The sequence below is a fragment of the Phodopus roborovskii genome, unplaced genomic scaffold (genome assembly GCF_943737965.1).
Source record: "Phodopus roborovskii unplaced genomic scaffold, PHOROB, whole genome shotgun sequence".
NCBI classification, from domain to species: Eukaryota; Metazoa; Chordata; class Mammalia; order Rodentia; family Cricetidae; genus Phodopus; species Phodopus roborovskii.
The window spans coordinates 60,141,312-60,161,955 of NW_026126480.1; the positions used below are offsets into that span (position 1 = coordinate 60,141,312).

The 20,644-nt window shown below is 37.8% G+C and overlaps 1 protein-coding gene and 1 pseudogene across 1 annotated transcript; both read left to right on the forward strand.

Moving 5' to 3' along the window:
- The first annotated feature begins 4,383 nt into the window (after window positions 1–4,383).
- Window positions 4,384–5,319, forward strand: LOC127227861 (olfactory receptor 5B3). Its single transcript, XM_051192173.1, has one exon. It carries the CDS (start codon window positions 4,387–4,389, stop codon window positions 5,317–5,319), a length of 933 nt encoding a protein of 310 aa, XP_051048130.1. The 5' UTR covers window positions 4,384–4,386.
- Window positions 5,320–15,849: 10,530 nt separating this feature from the next.
- Window positions 15,850–20,405, forward strand: LOC127227862 (olfactory receptor 5B2-like; annotated as a pseudogene).
- The last annotated feature ends 239 nt before the right edge of the window (window positions 20,406–20,644 follow it).

Below are 20,644 nucleotides of genomic sequence, written 5' to 3' on the forward strand. Positions count from 1 at the left end.
CACTTTCTGACTTCTAGCCAGGTGGCATACCACTTACATGGTCTGTAAATATTGAAGTGAGAAGTAAAATTTATGGGACAAATGTGTGGAAGCTCTCTCTACTATGTGTTGTTTGAAGATAGAAAGAGAGGGTTTCAAAAGATTTATTAGTAATTCAATTATTTTACAAGTCATGGGTCTTTTAATAAAGTGATGAAATTATATTTTGTTTGATGAGGAAATAATTATCTTCTGCACTATATGATTACAATTCACTGTATGTTTGAACACACACACACACACACACACACACACACACACTCAAAACCCAGATTAATTAATCACCTTGTCTATTTTTATACTACCACTATAATTACAAAACTTCACAAAGTTCCTCAAATCCTCACTTCTATTACTGATAAAAGGAGAATAATTATGCTACACATTTCACTCCCACAATATCCAATATGTAAGAGGCACAATGTAATATCTTTAAGGGCCAGATTGATTATTTAAAATTTTCACAGGTTTATAATAAAGAAGACAAAGTAGTTATAAAATATATCCCATCCAAAAGCTGTAACTGTAATAAGAAAACATTGAATATGGTTACTACATAATAAATGTTCAAATCAATAATTTAGAAGATGGGATGTGCCAACACAACTGGTATAAGTATGAAATACCAGTTCAGGCAACCTCTTCACTATTGCTAGGAGTCTTAGCTGGGGTCATCCTTGTGGATTCCAGGGTATTTCCCTAGCTCCAGGTTTTCCCTAAACCCATAATGGTTCCCTCTATTAACATTTCTCATCCCTTGTTCTCCTTTGCTGTCACTACCCCAACTTAACCATCCCATTTCCTTATGTTATCCTCCCCTATCCCCTTCAACTCTCACTCCTCCCTGAACACCCCAATTTACTCAGGAGATCTTAACTTATTTCCCCTTCCTAGGGGCATCCATGCATGTATATCTTAGGGTCCTCCTTGTTACATAGCTTCTCAGGGATTATGGATTGTAGCCTGAATATCCTTTTCTTTATGTCTACTATCCACTTAGGATTGAGTACATACTGTGTTTGTCTTTCTGAGTCTGAGTTACCTCATTCAGGATGTTTTTTTTTTTCTTGTTTTATCCATTTGCTCTCAAATTTAAAGAAGTCTTTCCCCCACACAGAGTAATACTCCCAGAGTCCAGCTAAAGAGAGGAAGAAAGGATTATATGAACAAAGGGGTCAAGATCAACATGGGGGAAAACCCACAGAAACAGTTGGTCCAACCTAGTGGGAGCTCACTGATTCTGGACTGATAGCTGAGGAGCCATAGGACCATACTAGGCCCTCTGAATGTAGGTGACAGTTTTGTGGCTTGGGCAGTCTGTGGGTCCTGTGGTTTAGACAGTCTGTGGGTTCACTAGCAGTGGGGCCATGTGTAACGTGTATGGGTTTTTCCGCCTGCTGCCTCCCGGTCTTGTCCCGCCGCCATGCCGCCAGCCCCAAATAATACACTGAGACTCTGTATTTGATACAATGCTGTTGGCACGGTTACTTGTTTCTTATCGGCTAGCTCTGCCTTACTGCTGATCTATGTATTTCTCTTACCGGGGAGCCGGCCGGCATACTGCTTTCTCCAGACTCTCCATCTTGACTCCTCCTTACTACTTCCTATTTCCTCCTTGTCTCCTAGTCCCTCCTATCTTCCTTTCCTATTGGCCAACAGTGCTTTATTATTAACCAGTATGAGAAACATATACAGAATGACATCTCCCATCAGCCATGATTTATCCTTAGTGAATGAACTGACTTTGAGGAACCCATTCTCTATGGAGAGACAACTTGCTTAGTCTTGATACAGGGGGAGGGGCTTGGTCCTTCTTCAGCTTGATATGCCAGACTCTGTTGAGTCACCATGGAGGTCTTTCCCTTACTGAGGAGTAGGTGTGGGTTTGGTGGAGGGAAGATGGAGGATGGGAGAAGTGGAGTGAGAGAGAACTGTGGTTGGTCTATAAAATGAAACAAACTTTTAAATAAATAAAAAATGTAAAAAATAACTAAATACAGCCAATAATGTACAACTTCCTCAACCCTCAGTCTCTATATTAGACTGTGATATGAATGCCAAAGGGAAAAAACGAGTATTAAGTGTGATTCTATCTTTTGCCAAAATGAAAATGAAAATTCATGGAAGAAGAATTTTTTTTCAAAATTGTCTCAGATCTAATTACAGAGGAAGCAGTTATGTATATTACACAAGTGTATAGACTGAAACTGACACCAATGTTCAAGAAAAGGTAAATTGGGCAGGGAAATGTCAACACTTCACTCATGACAATGAAGCTCTGCATTATCAGTACCAACCCGTTGTCCCATCATAATAACAATGTGAAAGACTATGTGACCTGTAGGATACATTTGAAAGTTGACTTTCAGATGGAGGATTGGTGAAGATCTTTTCCCAGTCTGAGGCCTGACATTTGGTCTTGTCAATTGTGTTCTTTGCCTTACAGAAGCTTCTCAGTTTGAGGAGGTCACATTTACTAATTGTCGAACTCAGTGTCTGTGCTACTGGAGTTATGTTCAGGAAGCAGTCTCCTGTACCGATTTTTCAAGGGTACCTCTCACTTTCTCTTCTAAGAGTTTCAGTGTGGCTGGATTTATGTTGAGTTCTTTTATCCATTTGGACTTGAGTTTACTGTTTGGCAATAGACACAGGTCTATTTGTAGTTTTCTATGCCCTATCATCAAGTTGTGCCAGCACTATTTGTTGAATATGCTTTCCTCCTCCCATTGTATACTTTTAGCTGTTTTGTCAAAAATCAAGTATTCATAGGTGTGTAGGTTAATATCAGGATTTTCTATTTGATTCCTTTGGTCTACTTGTCTATTTTTCTGCCAAACCCAGGCTGTTTTCAGGACTATAGCTCTATAGTAGAGCTTAAAGTTGGGAATGGTGATGCCTCCTGAAGTTCCTTTATTGTACAGAATTGTTTTGGCAATCCTAGGTCCTTTTTTTCATATAAAGTTGCTTATTAATATTTCAAGGTCAGTGAAGAGTTGTTCATGTATTTTGATGAGGATTGCATTGAATCTGTGGATTGCTTTTGACAAGATTGCCATTTTTACTGTTTATCCTACCTATCTAAGAGCATGGGGAATCTTTTTATTTTCTGGCATCTTTTTTATTTTTTTCTTTAAAAACACAAAGTTCTTGTTATATAGGTCTTTCACTTGTTTGCTAAGTTTTACCCCAAGACACTTTATGTTGTTTGTGGCTATTGTAAAGGGTGATGTTTCTCTGATTTCTTTCTCAGCCCTTTTACCGTCTGCACATAGTGGGGATAGTAGAGGGTCTAGAGAAATCTTTACACCCTCACCTTCAGGAAAGTAGGTAGGTCTTATTTATAATTCTCATTTTTCATAGGAAGTATGATGTTAGAAGGTAAATTACAGACAGCTGCTAAAGGAATATGAGTTCTGTGCTAAACATAACTGGGGTTACACCTCACTTAGAGTTGCCTCTGCTGCTTGAACTTGCTCTCATAATTTTCCAGTTTTCCCAAAATTGGATTGTTCTTTGAGATGTGATATGATTTTGTTGTTAAACTCATCTTTACCACTGTTTATAATTGTAGAAATGCATGAATATGCAGTTCAAAAAAAAGAATACAAGTCAAATAAGGGTAATAAATTAATTTCTTGCCATTTTATTATTTAAAGAAGGATTGCTTCATATTTCAGGATTCTATTTGCTTGATTTTACCTTCACTGACTGTTAAAGGTATTTTGAACAACATGTGAAACTATTTAAGATTCAGTTATTTGCAATTAAAGTTTAAATTTAATTTAACTTAAACCTATTTTAGATCTATTTAGGAATTATTCAGCCTGTGTTAAAGTTTTACAAGGTTACTGAGACAGATTATAAAAAAAGATCATATCAGTATGAATGAGTATGAATCAGTATGAATAAGCACTTTTTTGTGCTTATTAATTTATAGAAATTGTAACAAAAACATTATTAGGAGGTTATTATGAGAGAACAATCAAAGCATCCACAGCAACTTTACAGGTAAGCACAGGGAAATACCAGCTTATACTGTAATTAGAAGAAATGAACTGTCAAATACATTCATTCATACTAATCATTTTCATTAAATATTAAGTTGTCCATATGTCTATTTACAAACCATTAAACATTTTAAATTGTATGTATGATTCACATTTGATATCATGAAATGTAATTGGTACATTCACTTTGGTTTTCAAGTTTGCATATTCTTTTGAAAAATCTTGAGGTAAAATTTATAGGCAGAGTACATATTCCTTAATACCTTCTGATTACCATTGTGTTTCATTATCACATTACCCCCCCACCCCGTTTTTTTCATTGCTGCAGAGATTGTATAACATGATGAACAGGACTGAAGGGACACACTTCCTCCTGCTGGGACTCACTGATAATCCAAGCCTACAGCTTCCCCTCTTCATCACCTTCCTCCTCATCTACACAGTCACCCTTGTGGGGAACCTTGGAATGATCCTGTTGATTTTGACGGACTCACGGCTCCATACTCCCATGTACTTTTTTCTAGGTAACTTGTCTCTGGTGGACTTTTGTTACTCTTCAGCAGTCACTCCAAAAGTCATGGGTGGTTTTCTTATAGGAGACAAGGTCATTTCCTATAATGACTGTGCTTCTCAGATGTTCTTTTTTGCAGCCTTTATTACTGTGGAAAATTACCTTTTGGCATCAATGGCCTATGATCGCTATGCAGCAGTTTGCAAGCCCTTACACTATGCTACCATCATGACTACAAGTGTATGCACATGGCTGATCATTGGCTCTTATGTCATTGGTTTCCTGAATGCCTCCATCCACATTGGAGACACATTCGGGCTCTCTTTCTGTGAATCTAATGTGGTCCATCACTTTTTCTGTGACATCCCAGCAGTCATGGTTCTCTCTTGTTCTGACAGACATGTCAGCGAGCTGATTCTTGTCTATATAGTGAGCTTCCACATATTCTTTGCCTTCATAGTTATTTGTATATCCTACACATTCATTTTTGTCACCATCCTGAAGATGCATTCAGCCACAGGACATCACAAGGCTGTGTCCACCTGTGCCTCCCACTTCACTGCAGTCTCCATTTTCTATGTAACTAGTATTTTTATGTATGTACAGCCCAGTTCCAGTCATTCTATGGACACTGACAAAATTGCCTCTGTGTTCTATACAATGATCATCCCCATGCTGAATCCTCTGGTCTACAGCCTGCGGAACAAAGAGGTGAAGAGTGCATTCAAAAAATTTGTTCTGGATGCAAAATTATCTTTTTGACTCTGATTTATCATTTCAGAGATTCATGATGCTGGATATATTCTTTTCCAATATTATCTAGTTATTGAATTATATTTAAAACCCACCTTTTATGCAAGAATCATTGTTTTACAAAAGCAAACAAATAAAATAGGTCAAGTTGTTTCTGCAAATACATACCAAATGAGAATTTCTAAAGCATCTCAGGGGATGTTTACACAAACATTCTGCCAGGATATTGATTAGTGCACTACATTTTCCAGGTTTCTTGAAGTAACATTTTAATACAAAAGCACTTAAGTGAAGAAATAAGCATTTGAACAGTAAATATGCATGTGGGAAACCTATAATGAAAGGCACTAAGGGATGTGGGTTATTTTTCAGATTTAAATGGCACATGGCTTATCTGGAGATTGATATTATTTGTTAATTTCTCTGTATTCACATTTACTCAGGTAGATAATGAGACGTGTATACTCATGTCTAAAAATGTTTCTAGAATATCTTATACTCACAGCAGTAGATTTATAAAGATTTGTTCTCATCAGTGTTTGTGGCCAGCATCTCATCCATTGTTGGCTTTACTGACTAGAACAGGAATCAGACAAAGGGGCAGCTCTTCCTCTCACTTTCTTTGTAGCTGGCTCTCTCTTTTTATCTCTTCTCTATCATAGTAAATAAGGATCAGGATAAACAAATAGGCCGAATAGATGTTTATTCAGGGAGAAATAACTTACAATCTAGACAGATGAACACCAGGAAATTCAACCCGATCCTCTCCTGTCCGAGTCATGCCAGAAAGAGAGCGCCTTTCCTGGCCCCCTCTGACCTCCTTCCACAGGTCATTCCACCCATGGCTCCATCCCCAATGGGCGTGGTCAGTGCCACAGAACTATCTCCCTACAATTCCCCTTTTAGTCTAAAGAAAAGATTTAGGCTTAATACAAAACTATATACAAAACAGTGAATAACAAGTGTGCTCTAAGAAAAGGAAAATCGAGAACAAAATGACCTACATATCTAGTCCTAGGGTGAGGGCATAATGGAGTTTACAATAGAGTTGTCCTAAGCTGGAAAACGTAAGTCTAGTACCTAATATATCTAACTAGGAAGAGAGAATAATAGTTGTGATAGTTTAATCTTCAACCTCATCAAGACCTGAGAAGGAAATTAACAATACTAGAGTAGACAGGAAATGCGGATGGACAACTTCCAAAAGGTGCAGCAAGGACAGAAACAGCAAGCCATCTGAACAGTCACCTTAGGTCTCACAGCCACGTTGGTACACCCAGATTTGGCTAAGGCCAAGAGAACTTGACAGACCACAACAACAGCAGGGAGGTAGAATGGCTGTCTTACCCTGACTTGGCAAGGTCAAGCAGTCTTCTATATTTGTCTCCTGCAAGCACATAGGACTGCATGTCCAAATCAGTGGTCACGGTGGGGGCAATTCTTTGCCCAACAGGCCATTAGCTAAGGCGAGATTGAACTCCAGCAGGAGCAACAACAGTGTCCAACATATTTTCGGGAAAGTGCACGGTGCTGTCAGGAGCAACAGTGTCTCATGTCAATGGAGTACTAATATTAAAACATTTAAATGCCATGTTTTGCATGTCTATGAAGTGATTGAAGATTAAGCATCTATATCTGACTAATCTCATAGGTACAGGAAATGTGAGTGAAGATAATCTGTAATACTCGGGAACTTAGCTAAAAAGACTGATTAAAACTTCCCTGAGTAAAGCAGGAACAAATACTTAAACAATATAACTATTATGTATACATACATGTAAATCCCTAAAATAGAGGTAGAGTATAAGTGTCAAGACAAGAGGTAGAACTATAAAGGGCAGCAAGATAAATATCCCAAATTGTATCAATATACAAAATGTCTTGAATACAAGAAAAGTATACATACATAGAATATGGTAAAAAATAATGTGCATAAAACATTGTAAGTGGAAATATTTAACACAATATAACAAAATATAAACTTAATTTTACATAGCTTACCACATAAGAATACACAACAATGTAAGCTGTAAAATACTATCTCATTCTTACTCAAATTCTCAAGAAAATAGGCTAATCTACCTATATCCCATCTAAACCATACCTTTCCCAACCACTCCCTATTCCTGTCTAAAAGATAAACCCGAGTGTAAGCATCACCCAATCCCAAATAACTAAAAACCAACCCAAAGACGATGACTATTATCCCAAAATTCCAAGGGTAGGGAAAGGGGGCATCGTCATATTAAGATTACTTCCTGCTGAAATGGGACGATGATTGCTCCAATGGATCCTGTAGGAAGAAAATTTTTAGCAACCAAATTTCTCAACAGAACTGGCTGTGACATATGTAGCTACTCACTGTGTGGCAGGAAATGCTTGACTGTAGTTCTATTTGAAACTCTGGCCAGGGTGTAATAAAAAGGTGCACCATTACAGCTAGCTAGTCATGAGTTTTCTCGAGCAAAACAGTCTCAAACTGGTTTTAGGGTGATGTTTGTAGTTCAGATGCATCAGGTTGTGTCAAGTGGAAACGATGATGTGGGGCCCCATCTTCTTTCCGGAGAGTTCAAAGACTGCTGTTAGGAGTTGTTATTTTTCCTTGTGGAAAAGTTACACATCAATATTAAAGTAAAATTTTTAAGTTTTAAGGTATGCATTAGGGAAAGACAACAATAAGCATTAAAAGTATGTGAGAAAATTAGGATTTCAGAGAGAAAATTGCATATAAGATATGAGTCCCCAGATTTTGTTTTCTTCTGCCTTACACCAATTGGCTTCTTGATTTAAGGCAGAAACCATGAATTTAATCTTAACAACATGCTTGAATTTAGAGAAGAAAAGCCAAATCCAACTCCAAAGCCAACATTGGTTTACAAAAATTGGGACTTCAGGAATACTAGATAGTAGAGAGAAATAGATTTCTATGTAGAAATAGTTTACTACAATTAAATATATTTTTTTACCATATATCAGATTCTGCTTCCTTAAGTGATTGTTTCTGAAGAGCTGTCTTCTCTTCTGTAGGCACCTACATGTTCAGTGTCTTTTGGCTGTTTGATGATAGGTTTTCTCTGTTTTCCTGTAAAAACAAGAACAGAACACTTCCCCTACCTTTGAGAGGCCTCCGCACACCTCATAGGACCTAATTTGTTGGATGACTTGTCATTTCTCTTCATTAAGAAGTTTCTCTTGTTCAACTCGAATCTTGATTAACTTAGATGGTATCCATAGTTTTTCTTCTCCTGTAGATACAAATGCAAAACCCCTACCCCAATGTAACACATATCCTGCTTTCCATTCTGTGGTCAGTACATCCTTGAAGTACACTGGCTGATTTAGTTCAGAAGTTTTTTCTATTGTCCAGTGTCTTTCTGCAGCTGTTTTTCCCTTTTTCATCAGCATTAAGAAAGTTTAATGTTAATAAAGCATTATGTAATCTGTGTTTGGGTGTTTTGGTTCCTCCTGTCTGTTTATGGAGCATTTCTTTTAAAGTACGATTGGATCTCTCAACCACTGCTTGTCCTGTAGGATTGTGTGGTATACCAGTTATGTGCTTTATCTTGTAATACTCAAAAAACTGTTTCAATTTGCTGGAGACATATGCTGGAGCATTGTCAGTTTTTATTTGTGCAGGTATGCCCATAATGGCCATTACCACTAAAAGGTGTGTTATAACAGAATCAGCCTTTTCAGAGCTCAGAGCAGTAGCCCATTGAAACCCTGAAAATGTATCTATAGTGTGATGTACATATTTTAATTTTCCAAATTCTGCAAAATGAAACACATCCATTTGCCATATTTCATTCCTATTTATACCTTTAGGGTTACTGCCTGGTGGTAAAGGAGTTTGGTTATAGAATGAGCAAGTAGGACATTTCCTTACTATTTCCTTGGCTTGTTCCCAAGTGATAGAAAAATCCTTTTTTTAAACCTTTGCTGTTCACGTGGTGTTTCTTATGAAACTCTGAGGCTTCTAGCACACTTCCTATCAATAAACGATCAATTTCATCATTGCCTTGTGCTAGAGGACCTGGCAGACCTGTATGGGATCTGATGTGTGTTACATATATAGGATGAGTCCTCTTTCTGATAGTATCTTGTAACTGTATAAACAATGAAGTTAATTCTGTATTGTCAGGAATAAATTCTGCAGTCTCAATGTGTAAAACGACTCTCTCTGCGTATTGAGAGTCAGTAACTATATTGAGGGGTTCTTTAAAATCCATAAGTACGATGAGAATGGCATACAATTCTGCCTTTTGTACAGAATTGTAAGGGCTTTGAATCACTTTGCTAATTTTTTCTGATTTATATCCTGCCTTACCTGATTTGTGTGCATCAGTGTAGAATGTATGAACTCCAGAAATAGGTGTTTTTCTTACAATGCGTGGAAGAATCCAAATCATTTTCTTTGTGAATTTGATTCTCTCAGTTTTGGGATAGTTGTTGATAATTGTTTCCAAAAATTTACTGCAAGCTCTCTGCCAATATTCGTTATCTTTCCATAAGGAAGAAATTTCCTCATTAGTTAAAGGTACTATAATTTCTGCTGGGTCCCTTCCTATTAGCTGACGAAGTCTTAATTTACCTTTTATAATCAAGTCAGAGATCTTTTATATATATGTTTTTAGTTTTTTATTCTGTTTATGTGGTAGGAATATCCATTCTAATATGATATCTTCTCTCTGCATCAAAATCCCTGAAGGATATTCTCTAGATGGTAATATAACCAGAATACAGTCTATGTTTGGATCCACACGGTCCACATGTGCTTCTAGTATCCTCTTTTCTACCCATTCTAATTCCTTCTCAGCTTCAGCTGATAGTATTCGTGGACTATTCAAGTCCTTATCTCCTTTTAGGGCCATTTTCAAGTTTTTCAAATCATGCCCTTCAACTCCAAATATGGTTTGCAGTTGAGAAATCTCTCCTAGTAATTTTTGAAGATCATTAAGAGTCTGGTAGCGATCTCTTCGGATCTGTACTTTTTGTGGTCTAATTTTCTGTAGACCTATTTTATATCCTAGTTGATAGACTCTCCTTTTTGTATTTTTTCAGGTGCAATTTGTAATCCCCAGCAAGGTAAAACTTCCTTTACTTTCTCAAACATTTTGTCTAATATTTCTCCTTTAGAGTCAGCTAACAATATATCATCCATGTAATGATAGATTATGGATTGTGGAAACTATTTAAGAATTATTTCTAACGGTTTTTGTACGAAATATTGGCACAGGGTGGGGCTATTTAGCATTTCCTGTGGCAAAACCTTCCATTGATATCTCTTCACCGGTTGAGAATTATTATAATTAGGTACCGTGAAGGCAAATTTCTCTTTGTCTTGTTCTTATAAAGGTATAGTGAAGAAGCAATCCTTTAAATCAATAACTATAATAGGCCATTCTTTGGGTATCAAAGAAGGCAAGGGCATTCCAGGCTGTAGAGAGCCCATTGGCTGGATAACTTTATTGATGGCTCTCAGGTCTGTAAGCATTCTCCATTTACCAGATTTCTTTTGATCACAAATACAGGAGAATTCCAAGGGCTGGTTGATTCCTCAATATGTCCAGCATTTAGCTGTTCCTGAACCAGGCTTTCTAAAGCTTCTAACTTCTCAGAGGTCATAGGCCATTGTCCTACCCAGACAGTTTCCTCTGTTAGCCATTTTAATGGTAGGGCTTTTGGTTCCTCTGTTTGTTCAGCATTTGTATTTTGTTTTTGTACTGCCTGGATATTTGGTCTCTGTCTTGTATAGTACTTAACAGTATTCTTTCCACAATCATGAGGTCGTCTATGGTTCCTATCTAATACTGGAGGAATGTTAATCTGTGTATTCCATTGCTTTAATAGATCACGACCCCATAAATTTATCCCTACATCAGCCACATATGTTTTCAACCTCCCTCTCTGTCCTTCTGGTCCTATACATTCAATCCATCTCGTGCTTTGTTTTACCTGAGACAGGGTTCCAATCCCTAAGAATTGAACATTTACCTAATGCAGGGGCCATCTTTGAGGCCAAGATTTATTAGATATGATAGTTACATCAGCTCCTGTGTCCAGGAGACCCTCAAACAGTCTATTATTCATCTTAACTATCAATCTAGGCCTATGACTATTTATAGCAGTTTGCCAAAATATACGTTTTTCATTTCCTTCTGTCATGTTTGATTCAACTTCCGTCACTAGTTTGTTATCCAGAGCAGTATGAGTTTTTATAATAGGCACAGAATTTTCTAATTGTCCTGAGGGAGATTGTCTTCCACTGTGACTGGGAATGTTCGAACCACCTGTGACGTGGGGGCCTTCGAGAGGCCCCCCAAGGAGTTTCCTGATGGTAAAGGGTTTCCTTGCTTGTCTCTGGTCGATCTACACTCATTTGTCCAGTGTCTGCCTTTGCCACACCTTCTACATAACCCAGGAGGCTGAGGTCTTCTGTTTGATTCATTCCTGGGGGTGTTATTTCTAGGGAAGCTTTGCCTACAATTTCTTTTTAGATGTCCTATCTTACCACAGTTATAACATCTGACATGTTGATATCTCTTCAAACCTTTGGGGATGGCTTCTCCTACCCAAGCTTCTAAGTCACCATAGTAAGGAACTCTGTTATCTTGATATCTTCTCTGACCTTTAGATATGGCTTCTCCTATCCATGCTTCAGTCTTATTGTCATTATACTCAATGTTGCCTGTATATAGGACCCATTCATCCAAGGGTGCTGAATGCATTTTTAAAGGCACCTGTTTGCATTGAGGATTCACATTCGCATAAGCTAAAGATTCTATGAATATTCGCCTAGCATCTATGTCTGCTATCTCTAATTGTACTGCCCTAGATAATCTTTCTAGAAAGATACTAAAATGTTCTCTAGGTCCTTGCTTTATCTTGGTATAGGGTTCTATCCTCTCTCCTAATTCATGAACCTTATCCCAAGCATTCAAAGCTGCTGTACTGCATAGAGACAAGATGTGTTCATCATAGGCAGCTTGGGTTTCTGGGTCAGCATAGAGACCCTCACCAAGAATTTTATCTTGGGGATCTTTATAACCTTTCTTTAAGCCCTGAAGTTCAAGAGCTTTTGCTTCATCTCTCCATAAAGCCCTCCATTCTAATTGAGAGGAGCTTTCAAGGACAGCTGATATTAATTGATCCCAATCCTTAGGGGTTACCTTGTTATTCCATGCCCATGATTCTACTAATTGTTTCACGTAAGATGAGTGCATGCCATAAGAGACTACTGCTTCCTTTATACCTTTTAAATCTTTCATACGTATTGGTTCTCACTGATATGCAAGGACACCTTTTGGATGTTTCTTCGTTGCTGGCTTTTCATGAATAGATACAGGGAAAGCTCCCCTGACCCTAAATGGTGTGGAAAATTTTAAATCTTTTTCATGCCCTGTTAGTTCTTCTTCTGATGTATCAGACTGAAGGTCTTCTAAAGCCTGAAATCTATTCACCATTGTTTCTTTGAGTGTCTGAACTTCTTGAATCAAATAACTTTCTAGAGACTTCATTGCATCAATCAGTTTCTTACTTTCTCCAACTACAAATGATTCCATGTTTTTAATCTTATCATCCTTAGATATTATCTGAATGGCGTGTAAACTGCCTTCCAGAAACAATGTTCTATCTGCTAGCTTGCCATTATCCTCAGACATGGAAGAGATTCTGTCATCTAGTCTTTCTATCTGATGTTCCAGTTTTTTAAACTTATTAGTAGCTTCCTCCGACCAGGAGTGAGCTGTTTCTGCTAGTTTATTAATGCATTGCATTGTTTCTGTTCTGGTTATTGAGGTATCTGACATGAAACAAATTATACCTTTCAGCTCGCCAACGCCATCTTCAATATTCTGAACCTTTCTTTCTATATTTTTCTATGCTTTGAATTCTATCATTTTCAATGTTTTGAATCCTTGTCTCTATGCTTTGAATTCTATCATTTTCAATGTTTCGAATCTTTGTTACTAAGTCTCCTATGGTTTGTACAAGTTCCTTATTGTTTGCTGTAATCTCAAACCATTTCTTTAAGAATATCATGTTAATGATGAAACCCATTGCTATTACAAAATAAAAGTATATATTGGTCCAGTCATAAGTTTCTTCTGCTAAAATCCCTTCTACATATGAAGTAAAATAATTCCTAAAGTTCTGCATAGTAAAATTATCTGCCATAGTTATGGAACAATTTATCTCAGATTTTATATCAGCTTAAATTTCAAAGGATTTTACAATTACCTTGGTGTAATTTTGCTGTCCTGGAACTTTGATGCTTTAGTTGTATATCTCAGCTTTTGGTAGTTATGCTTGGAGGTGTGTCACCAAATAGCGCCTAGCCGCCGAGGCTCGTCTGATCCCGGTTTTTGCAACCTAGAAGTGTGCCACCAAATATTGTCCGGCAGCAGACGATCCTTCTGATTCCGGTCCCTGTAAAATAGCTCTTAACAAACTATGACAAGCAGAATTTTGTTAAAAGGGGACTTTTGGAGTTACTTGGAACACAAGACGAAATGCGTGCAAGCCGGGCTGGTGCTGCCAAGTGGCTCTGCGCAAATGCAAAGTCCCGTGCGGAAATGGGCAAAAAATGTTAAGCAGTAAGTGCCTTCTCAGGTCTGCTTTAGCGGCAAAGATCTCCTTTACAGTAAGAAAGAGGCAAATGTCCCAAAGCTGTGGTGAGTCCACCTGGTTAAACCCTGCCCGTTGGGGAAGGTGAGGGAGGGGGGTGGCTTCTGCCGCCTGGGGGTGAAACCCAGGTAAATCCACTTCTGACACCAGATATCGCGGTAAATAAGGATCAGGATAAACAAATAGGCCGAATAGATGTTTATTCAGGGAGAAATAACTTACAACCTAGACAGATGAACACCAGGAAATTCAACCCCGATCCTCTCCTGTCCGAGTCACGCCAGAAAGAGAGCGCCTTTCCTGGCCCCCTCTGACCTCCTTCCACAGGTCACTCCACCCATGGCTCCACCCCCAATGGGCGTGGTCAGTGCCACAGAACTATCTCCCTACACTTCTCTTTCCCTCCTACCTTCTTCCTTTTTTCCTTATCCCCTCTTCTCCTCTTTCTCCTTCTTTTAACTGGAACATATATCTTCCTTTACTCTTTGACATGAGGACTTCTCTCTAAGCTCGGGACTTAAGTCAGCCATCTCACTCTCCCTTTCTTCGCATGGGGACTTTAGTCAATTAACTACTTGTTTTCTTTATTCCTTAGACATCTGTCAATATATTGGGATTTTATTAGGCTTTTTATACTTTCACTATCACATGAAACCATATACATACTAAATGTCCTGATTCATAAATATACATGTGAACATGCATGCACTTTTCCCCCCAAACTTTTTAAAATTTAAATTAGAAGCAAGCTTTTATTACATGTGAATCCCAGTTCCCTCTCACTCCCCTCATCCCCTGCTCCTCACAACCCCACTATTCCATTCCCTTTCTGCACCCCAGGGAGGGTGAGGCAATCCATGGTGGATCATCAGTCTGTCTTATCATTTGGTGCCAGGGCTAGGCCCTCCCCCATGTGTCTAGGCTGAGAGAGTGAGTATCCATCTATGTGTAATGGGCTCCCAACATCCATTTGTATACCAGGGATAAATACTGATCCACTACCAGAGGGCCAATAGATTGCACAAGCCTCCTAACTGACACCCCCGTTTAGGGGGTCTGGGTTGGACATATTCTTGTTTCCCAGCTTTCAGACTGGGGTTCATGAGCTCGCCCTTGTTGAGGTCAGCTGTTTCTGTGCACTTTTATGTGCTTTTGTTGCACTGCTGAACCCATAAAAAGTCCAGATGTATTTATTGCTGATAATTTAATTTTTTATTTTTATATAATGATGTAAATTTTGCATAACATTTAATTATTTCACTGACATTATAAGGGATCAGTTTCAGAAGACTCATTGTTAAAGGACAGTGTGTATTCTATTTGTATATTTTACTGAAATATTCTGACATTTCCTATTGATTAGTATTCCTGTTTGATCATGTCCTTTTATACAGCCAATAGATTCATGTTTTAATTTTTAGAAGGATGATTTGTCAGAGTACACACAAACATAATAAAGTTTTAAAAATAATCTTTTTTTCTATTACTACATATTCTAGACTCTTTAAACATTTTAAAATTGATTATTTGAGAATTTCACATCATGCACCTCAATCTTGTTTATTTCCTCTTACTCCTGTAGCATGTTTCCCAAAGAAAAAGTTAGGAAATATTAACTAAAAACAAAATGAACCACTTTGCTTCTCCATCCTTCCTACCTTTCCAGAATCTCTTCATTCATCTTAGTGTCATTGGGAATTGCAATGTATCACACAGTATATCCTTTATTGTTTTACTTGCAAATGTTCATTGCAATGAGTTCTTGGTCTGGTTCAATGCCTCTGGCTTCTGGTGCACAATCAACACTGAACCATTACTGAAACCCCCTCCCAGATATCCTGCCATTTTCCAAATCATGGAAATCCTGTAGCTATAGTTTTGCCTGACCAGTCCATTCACACCCTCCAGGAGGTCATGGATGAGATATTTGCTAGGGTGGAGCTGCCTCCCTCAGGTGAGGGGTGGAATCAGCACTTACAAACCAATGCCATCAGGGCCAGCTCTACCATTCCTACAGTGAGGGGTGGGGCCATCTCTCCTAAGTGTGGGTCCAGTTCTTCCAAGAGAGACAAGACCAACTCTTCTGCTTCAGGGGCATGTGAGGGGCAGGGTCAGCATTGAGAGATGCTGACTCAGTATGGCTCTCAGATTTCCACATGTATTGGTTCCTATGGTCCCCTGGGATATCCTGTGCCATGAAGATCAGTACAGATCCCAGCTGCAGCAGGACTCATGGGCCCAGACATGTCCCTAGGCAGCAGTTGTAGCTTGGATGTCACTGTGGTCCCAGTAGCAGTCCACAACACCCAGCTTGAATGCTGGATTACCAGCTATCAGTCTGGGGGCCCATTATCTCCTCCTTGTTCAGGTCGGCTATCTCTGTAGGTTTCTGTAGCCTGGTATTGTCCTTCTTCTCTGCATCTGGAATCCAGTTCAGATCAGTGTTTAACTGTAGGTATCTGCTTCAGTTTCCATCAGCTATTAGATGAGGGCTCCATGATGGTGGATAAGTTAGTCATCAATGTCATTATCAGGGAAGGACATTTCCACTGTTGCTCAAATTGTTAGTTGGGGTCAGTCTTGTAGGTCTCTGGAGATTTCTCTAGAGTCAGTTTTCTCTTCAAACCTATAATGGCTCCCTCTTTTATAGTCTCTCTCTCTCTCTCTCTCTCTCTCTCTCTCTCTCTTCTTTATTCCTCCTCTGACTCAATCTTCCTAGTTCCATGTTCTTTCCTCTCCTTCCCTTCTCTTTCTTCTAGCCCCCTCTCCACTCACTGCCCCCCACTCCCAATATGCTCAAGAGATCTTGTTCCTTTCCCCTTCTGTGAGGGACCTTGTATGAATTTCTTGGAATCTTTCTTGTATCCTAGTTTGGTTGTTGTCTTTTTTAAATCTTCAAGTTCTATTACTGTTTGTGGCTTCCATTTTTGTCATAAGAAATCCTTCATTATCCTAAGAATCTTTTCCCTATTGCTGTAAAAAATTGTGTATTTCTTGAGGCTCTGTGACATATTTGACTTATTGTTTCATCGTCGTGTGTGTGTGTGTGTGTGTGTGTGTGTGTGTGTGTGTGTGTGTTGTGTATGTGTGTTTTGGGATGGGAGAGATATATTCCTTTAACAAATTTGCATTTTGGAAAGTATTTAAAGTTCTTATGAGCATTATATAGTTAAAAACATGAGTCTATCCCTTGTTCCAAAACTTCATTTTTGGGATTGAGGTGAGATGGCAACACTGTAGGTGTTAAAGAAGAAAACTATTTTCTGAGGAAGGATCATTATTGGGGAAAAGGTAAGGTTCCAGCATGAAGGAGATTAAATAATGGGCTAGGAAGGTAAACTAACAAAAACAAAGGTATGAAAAAAATCATAAATGAAAAGCCCATTGCTTTGCACACTGGTTTAAAGTACAATAGAAAATGTGGTTAGGAATTATTGTATGAGAAAATAATCTATTTTATATTAAAATAAAATACCCATTAAAACTTTTTGCTAAGAATATTTCTTGATATATCTTATAGAATGTCCCTAATGAGCTTAAAAGAGTCATCACACATTTTACATTTCAAAACCAATTGATGATATTAATGTGAAAAGATATGTGCACAATAAAGTAACCAATGTGATTCCCATGGGTCTCTTATTGCTTCCACACAATGTCAGGCAGAAACTGAAGGTAGACTCCTGAGAAAAGTCTCTAGAGGTTGCCAGGTCTGTAAAATTTGCCTCATATCTTCATATAGGAGTTTCTGAATCACAAATACAATTCCATACCACAGTATTGAAGGGATAAATTTCATGCCATGCTTAATTGGCCAATGTTTTCATTTCAGTTGTAATAATTAATCATAGAGCCTTCTGCAAAAAAGTATTAGCTAGGATCCTCAACCATGGTGAGAGAAAATATATAAAGAAGTATTACAGTGATAAACTTTTAAATTCAAAGATAAGCATTAGACTGATATATTTTAAAATTTTTAGCTTTGCCTTGAAACTTTTCTTGTATGTCTTGTATGTCTTGTAATTAGTCTTATAGCTAAAATTTCCAAAATTTGTGGCAAGTGTGACATTACCTATGAAGAAGAGAGATATTATGGATAGGAAACTAGGATATGATACATGTTAGTGCTCATTTGTCTATTTTGTTCTGCAGATAACTGAGAATTTGTTGAATTCTACTAAGAGAGCATGTAATGCCTATAATCACATTTATGTCCCATTCCATGACTGGAATTAAGAGTAGGCTGAGTGATCTGAGTGAATAAATTTTCATCCTCAAGACAACTGGTAAGGATAAATATACAGGAAGAAGTGCAATTCATGTTAGTCCAGGAGCAGATATATTACTGAAAAATGAAAATACCATTTTCCATAGTTGAAAACAGAATCCCTAACTCTGACATTTTCACCATAGGTAAAAGAAAGTTATTTTTGTTTAAATGATAAAAATGGTCCTGAGTTAACATAGTGAAACTTTGTTTAATCATTTTCTTTTAATTCATACAATTGAAAGAAGGAGTAAATGTAACCTAACGGTTTAAATAAGATCATGGCCAGTGATAAATGTGGAATTGTCAAACTTTATTGAGTTCACTAGTGAATTGGATGGTATATTTATTTGTTGTCCATTTATTTGAATTTTTAAAGAATCAGTGTGTATATAAACAAAATATTTTCTCTTTAAATTTTGCATACAATATATTTTGATCAACTTCTCCTACTCTAACTCCCCATAGACCCATCTCTACCCCCAAATGTTATGTCTTCTTTGCTTCTATCCCCCCCTCTCAAAAATCTCATAAAATGAAAACACAAAAAGCATAAAAATTTCCAAAAATATCTCATGACTTACAAAAAGCTCACAAAAACCATGAATTTCACTTTGTGTAGACCAACTACTCTTAGTCCTCATACCTGCTGGTTGATATGTACAGTAACACTGTATTGGAAAATTGTGATTTTATCTTAGCCAGTGGGTATCATTTATAGATAGTGTTTTGGTTATAAGTGAGAGTCTGTGTCATCTTTCCCCTCTCCATGTTGAGGCCCCATCTGCCTTGAACTTGTGCATCCTGGCACAGTCTTCCTGGCACAGTCTCTGTGAGTTCACATCTATGTCTGTCCTGTTGTGTTTGGAAGACACTCTTTTTTTGAAGTCATCCACCTCCTCTAGCTCTTAAAATGTTTTTCCATCCTGTATATCACATAATTCCTTGAGCCCTGTGTGTGTGTGTGTGTGTGTGTGTGTGTGTGTGTGTGTGTGTGTGTATGTCGAGGGTGGGTGGTGCTTTGCTGGCAGTATCTCATTTAGCATAAGATGCTCCAAGGTCTTTTACTCTTTGTACAGTAATAGACACCACTTTTAAATTGAATGTACTCTTCATCAAATCTCTTTATATTTAGTAGCAGGAAACCATGTATATAGCTAATACATTAAATTGGCATTCAAAGTTCAGGCTTTTGTAAAGAATCTTCTCAAAGTGGTTGTTGCTACAATGAATGTTTATTTCTCATATTTATAGGTATCAATTTCATGTTCACAATTATATTATTTTCTTTCTAATTGCCAGATAGCATTCCTAGGCTGTTAGATAACAATTATGAAGACAGTTCTTTCTCATAGGACTGACTGATGCTCCAGAGCTTCCTCTTCCCCTCTTTATCACCTTCTTCATCATCTACACCATTACACTGCTGGAGAATCTGGGAATGTTCCTTCTGATTCTCTTGAAGTCTTGGCTTCATACTCCTATGTATATTTTTCTGGGTAATCTTTCCCTTGTTGATATTGGTTACTCCTCAGCTATCACTCCCAAAGTCATGGCTGGGCTCCTATTAGGAGAAAAGATCATGTCTTACAATGACTGTACTGCTCAGATGTTCTTTTTTTGCAGGATTTGCTACTGTAGAAAATTACCTGTTGGCCTCAATGTCCTATGATCGCTATGCAACAGTGTGTAAACCCCTACACTATACCAGCAACATGACTTCAGGTATTTGTGCACAGGATGCTATGCCTGTGCCTTTCTGAGTGCCTGTATCTGTACTGGAAACACATTAAATCTATCGTTTTGTAGGCCAGATGTGATCCATCATTATTTTTTTTCTGTGACATGCTAGCAGTCATGGCTCTCTCTTGCTCTGATAGACATATTAATGAGCTGGTTCTTATTTGTCTCGCCACCTTCACTATCTTTTTTGCTTTCATAATAATATTACTATCCTACAGTATGATTATTATAACAATATTAAAGATGAATTCAGGAACAGGACATCAAAAGGCTATTTCCACCTGCATCTCCCACTTCACTGCAGTGTCTATTGCAGCCCAGCTCTAGCCTTGCAATGGACATTGACAAAATTGTGTTTGTGTTCTACACCATGGTCATCCCTATGCTGAATCCTCTAGTTTACAGCCTGAGGAACAAAGAGGTCAAGAGAGCATTCATGAAGATGGCTTTAAAGGAATAATAACCATTATGGTTATGACATTAAATATTTTGTGATATACAATATTAAAAGTCATTCTTATCAGATATTTTGATATACTGTGTTGTATTTTGAACATACTGCTTCAAGGTCTGATTTCTTATTTATGCTTCTGGATATCATTTTGTCCTGGGAATTAAGAAACATTATGTTTAGAAGCCAAAAGTCTGAGTAAAGATATCTTTGATATTTTTTTTAGTTTGATCTGTCAAAAACATATT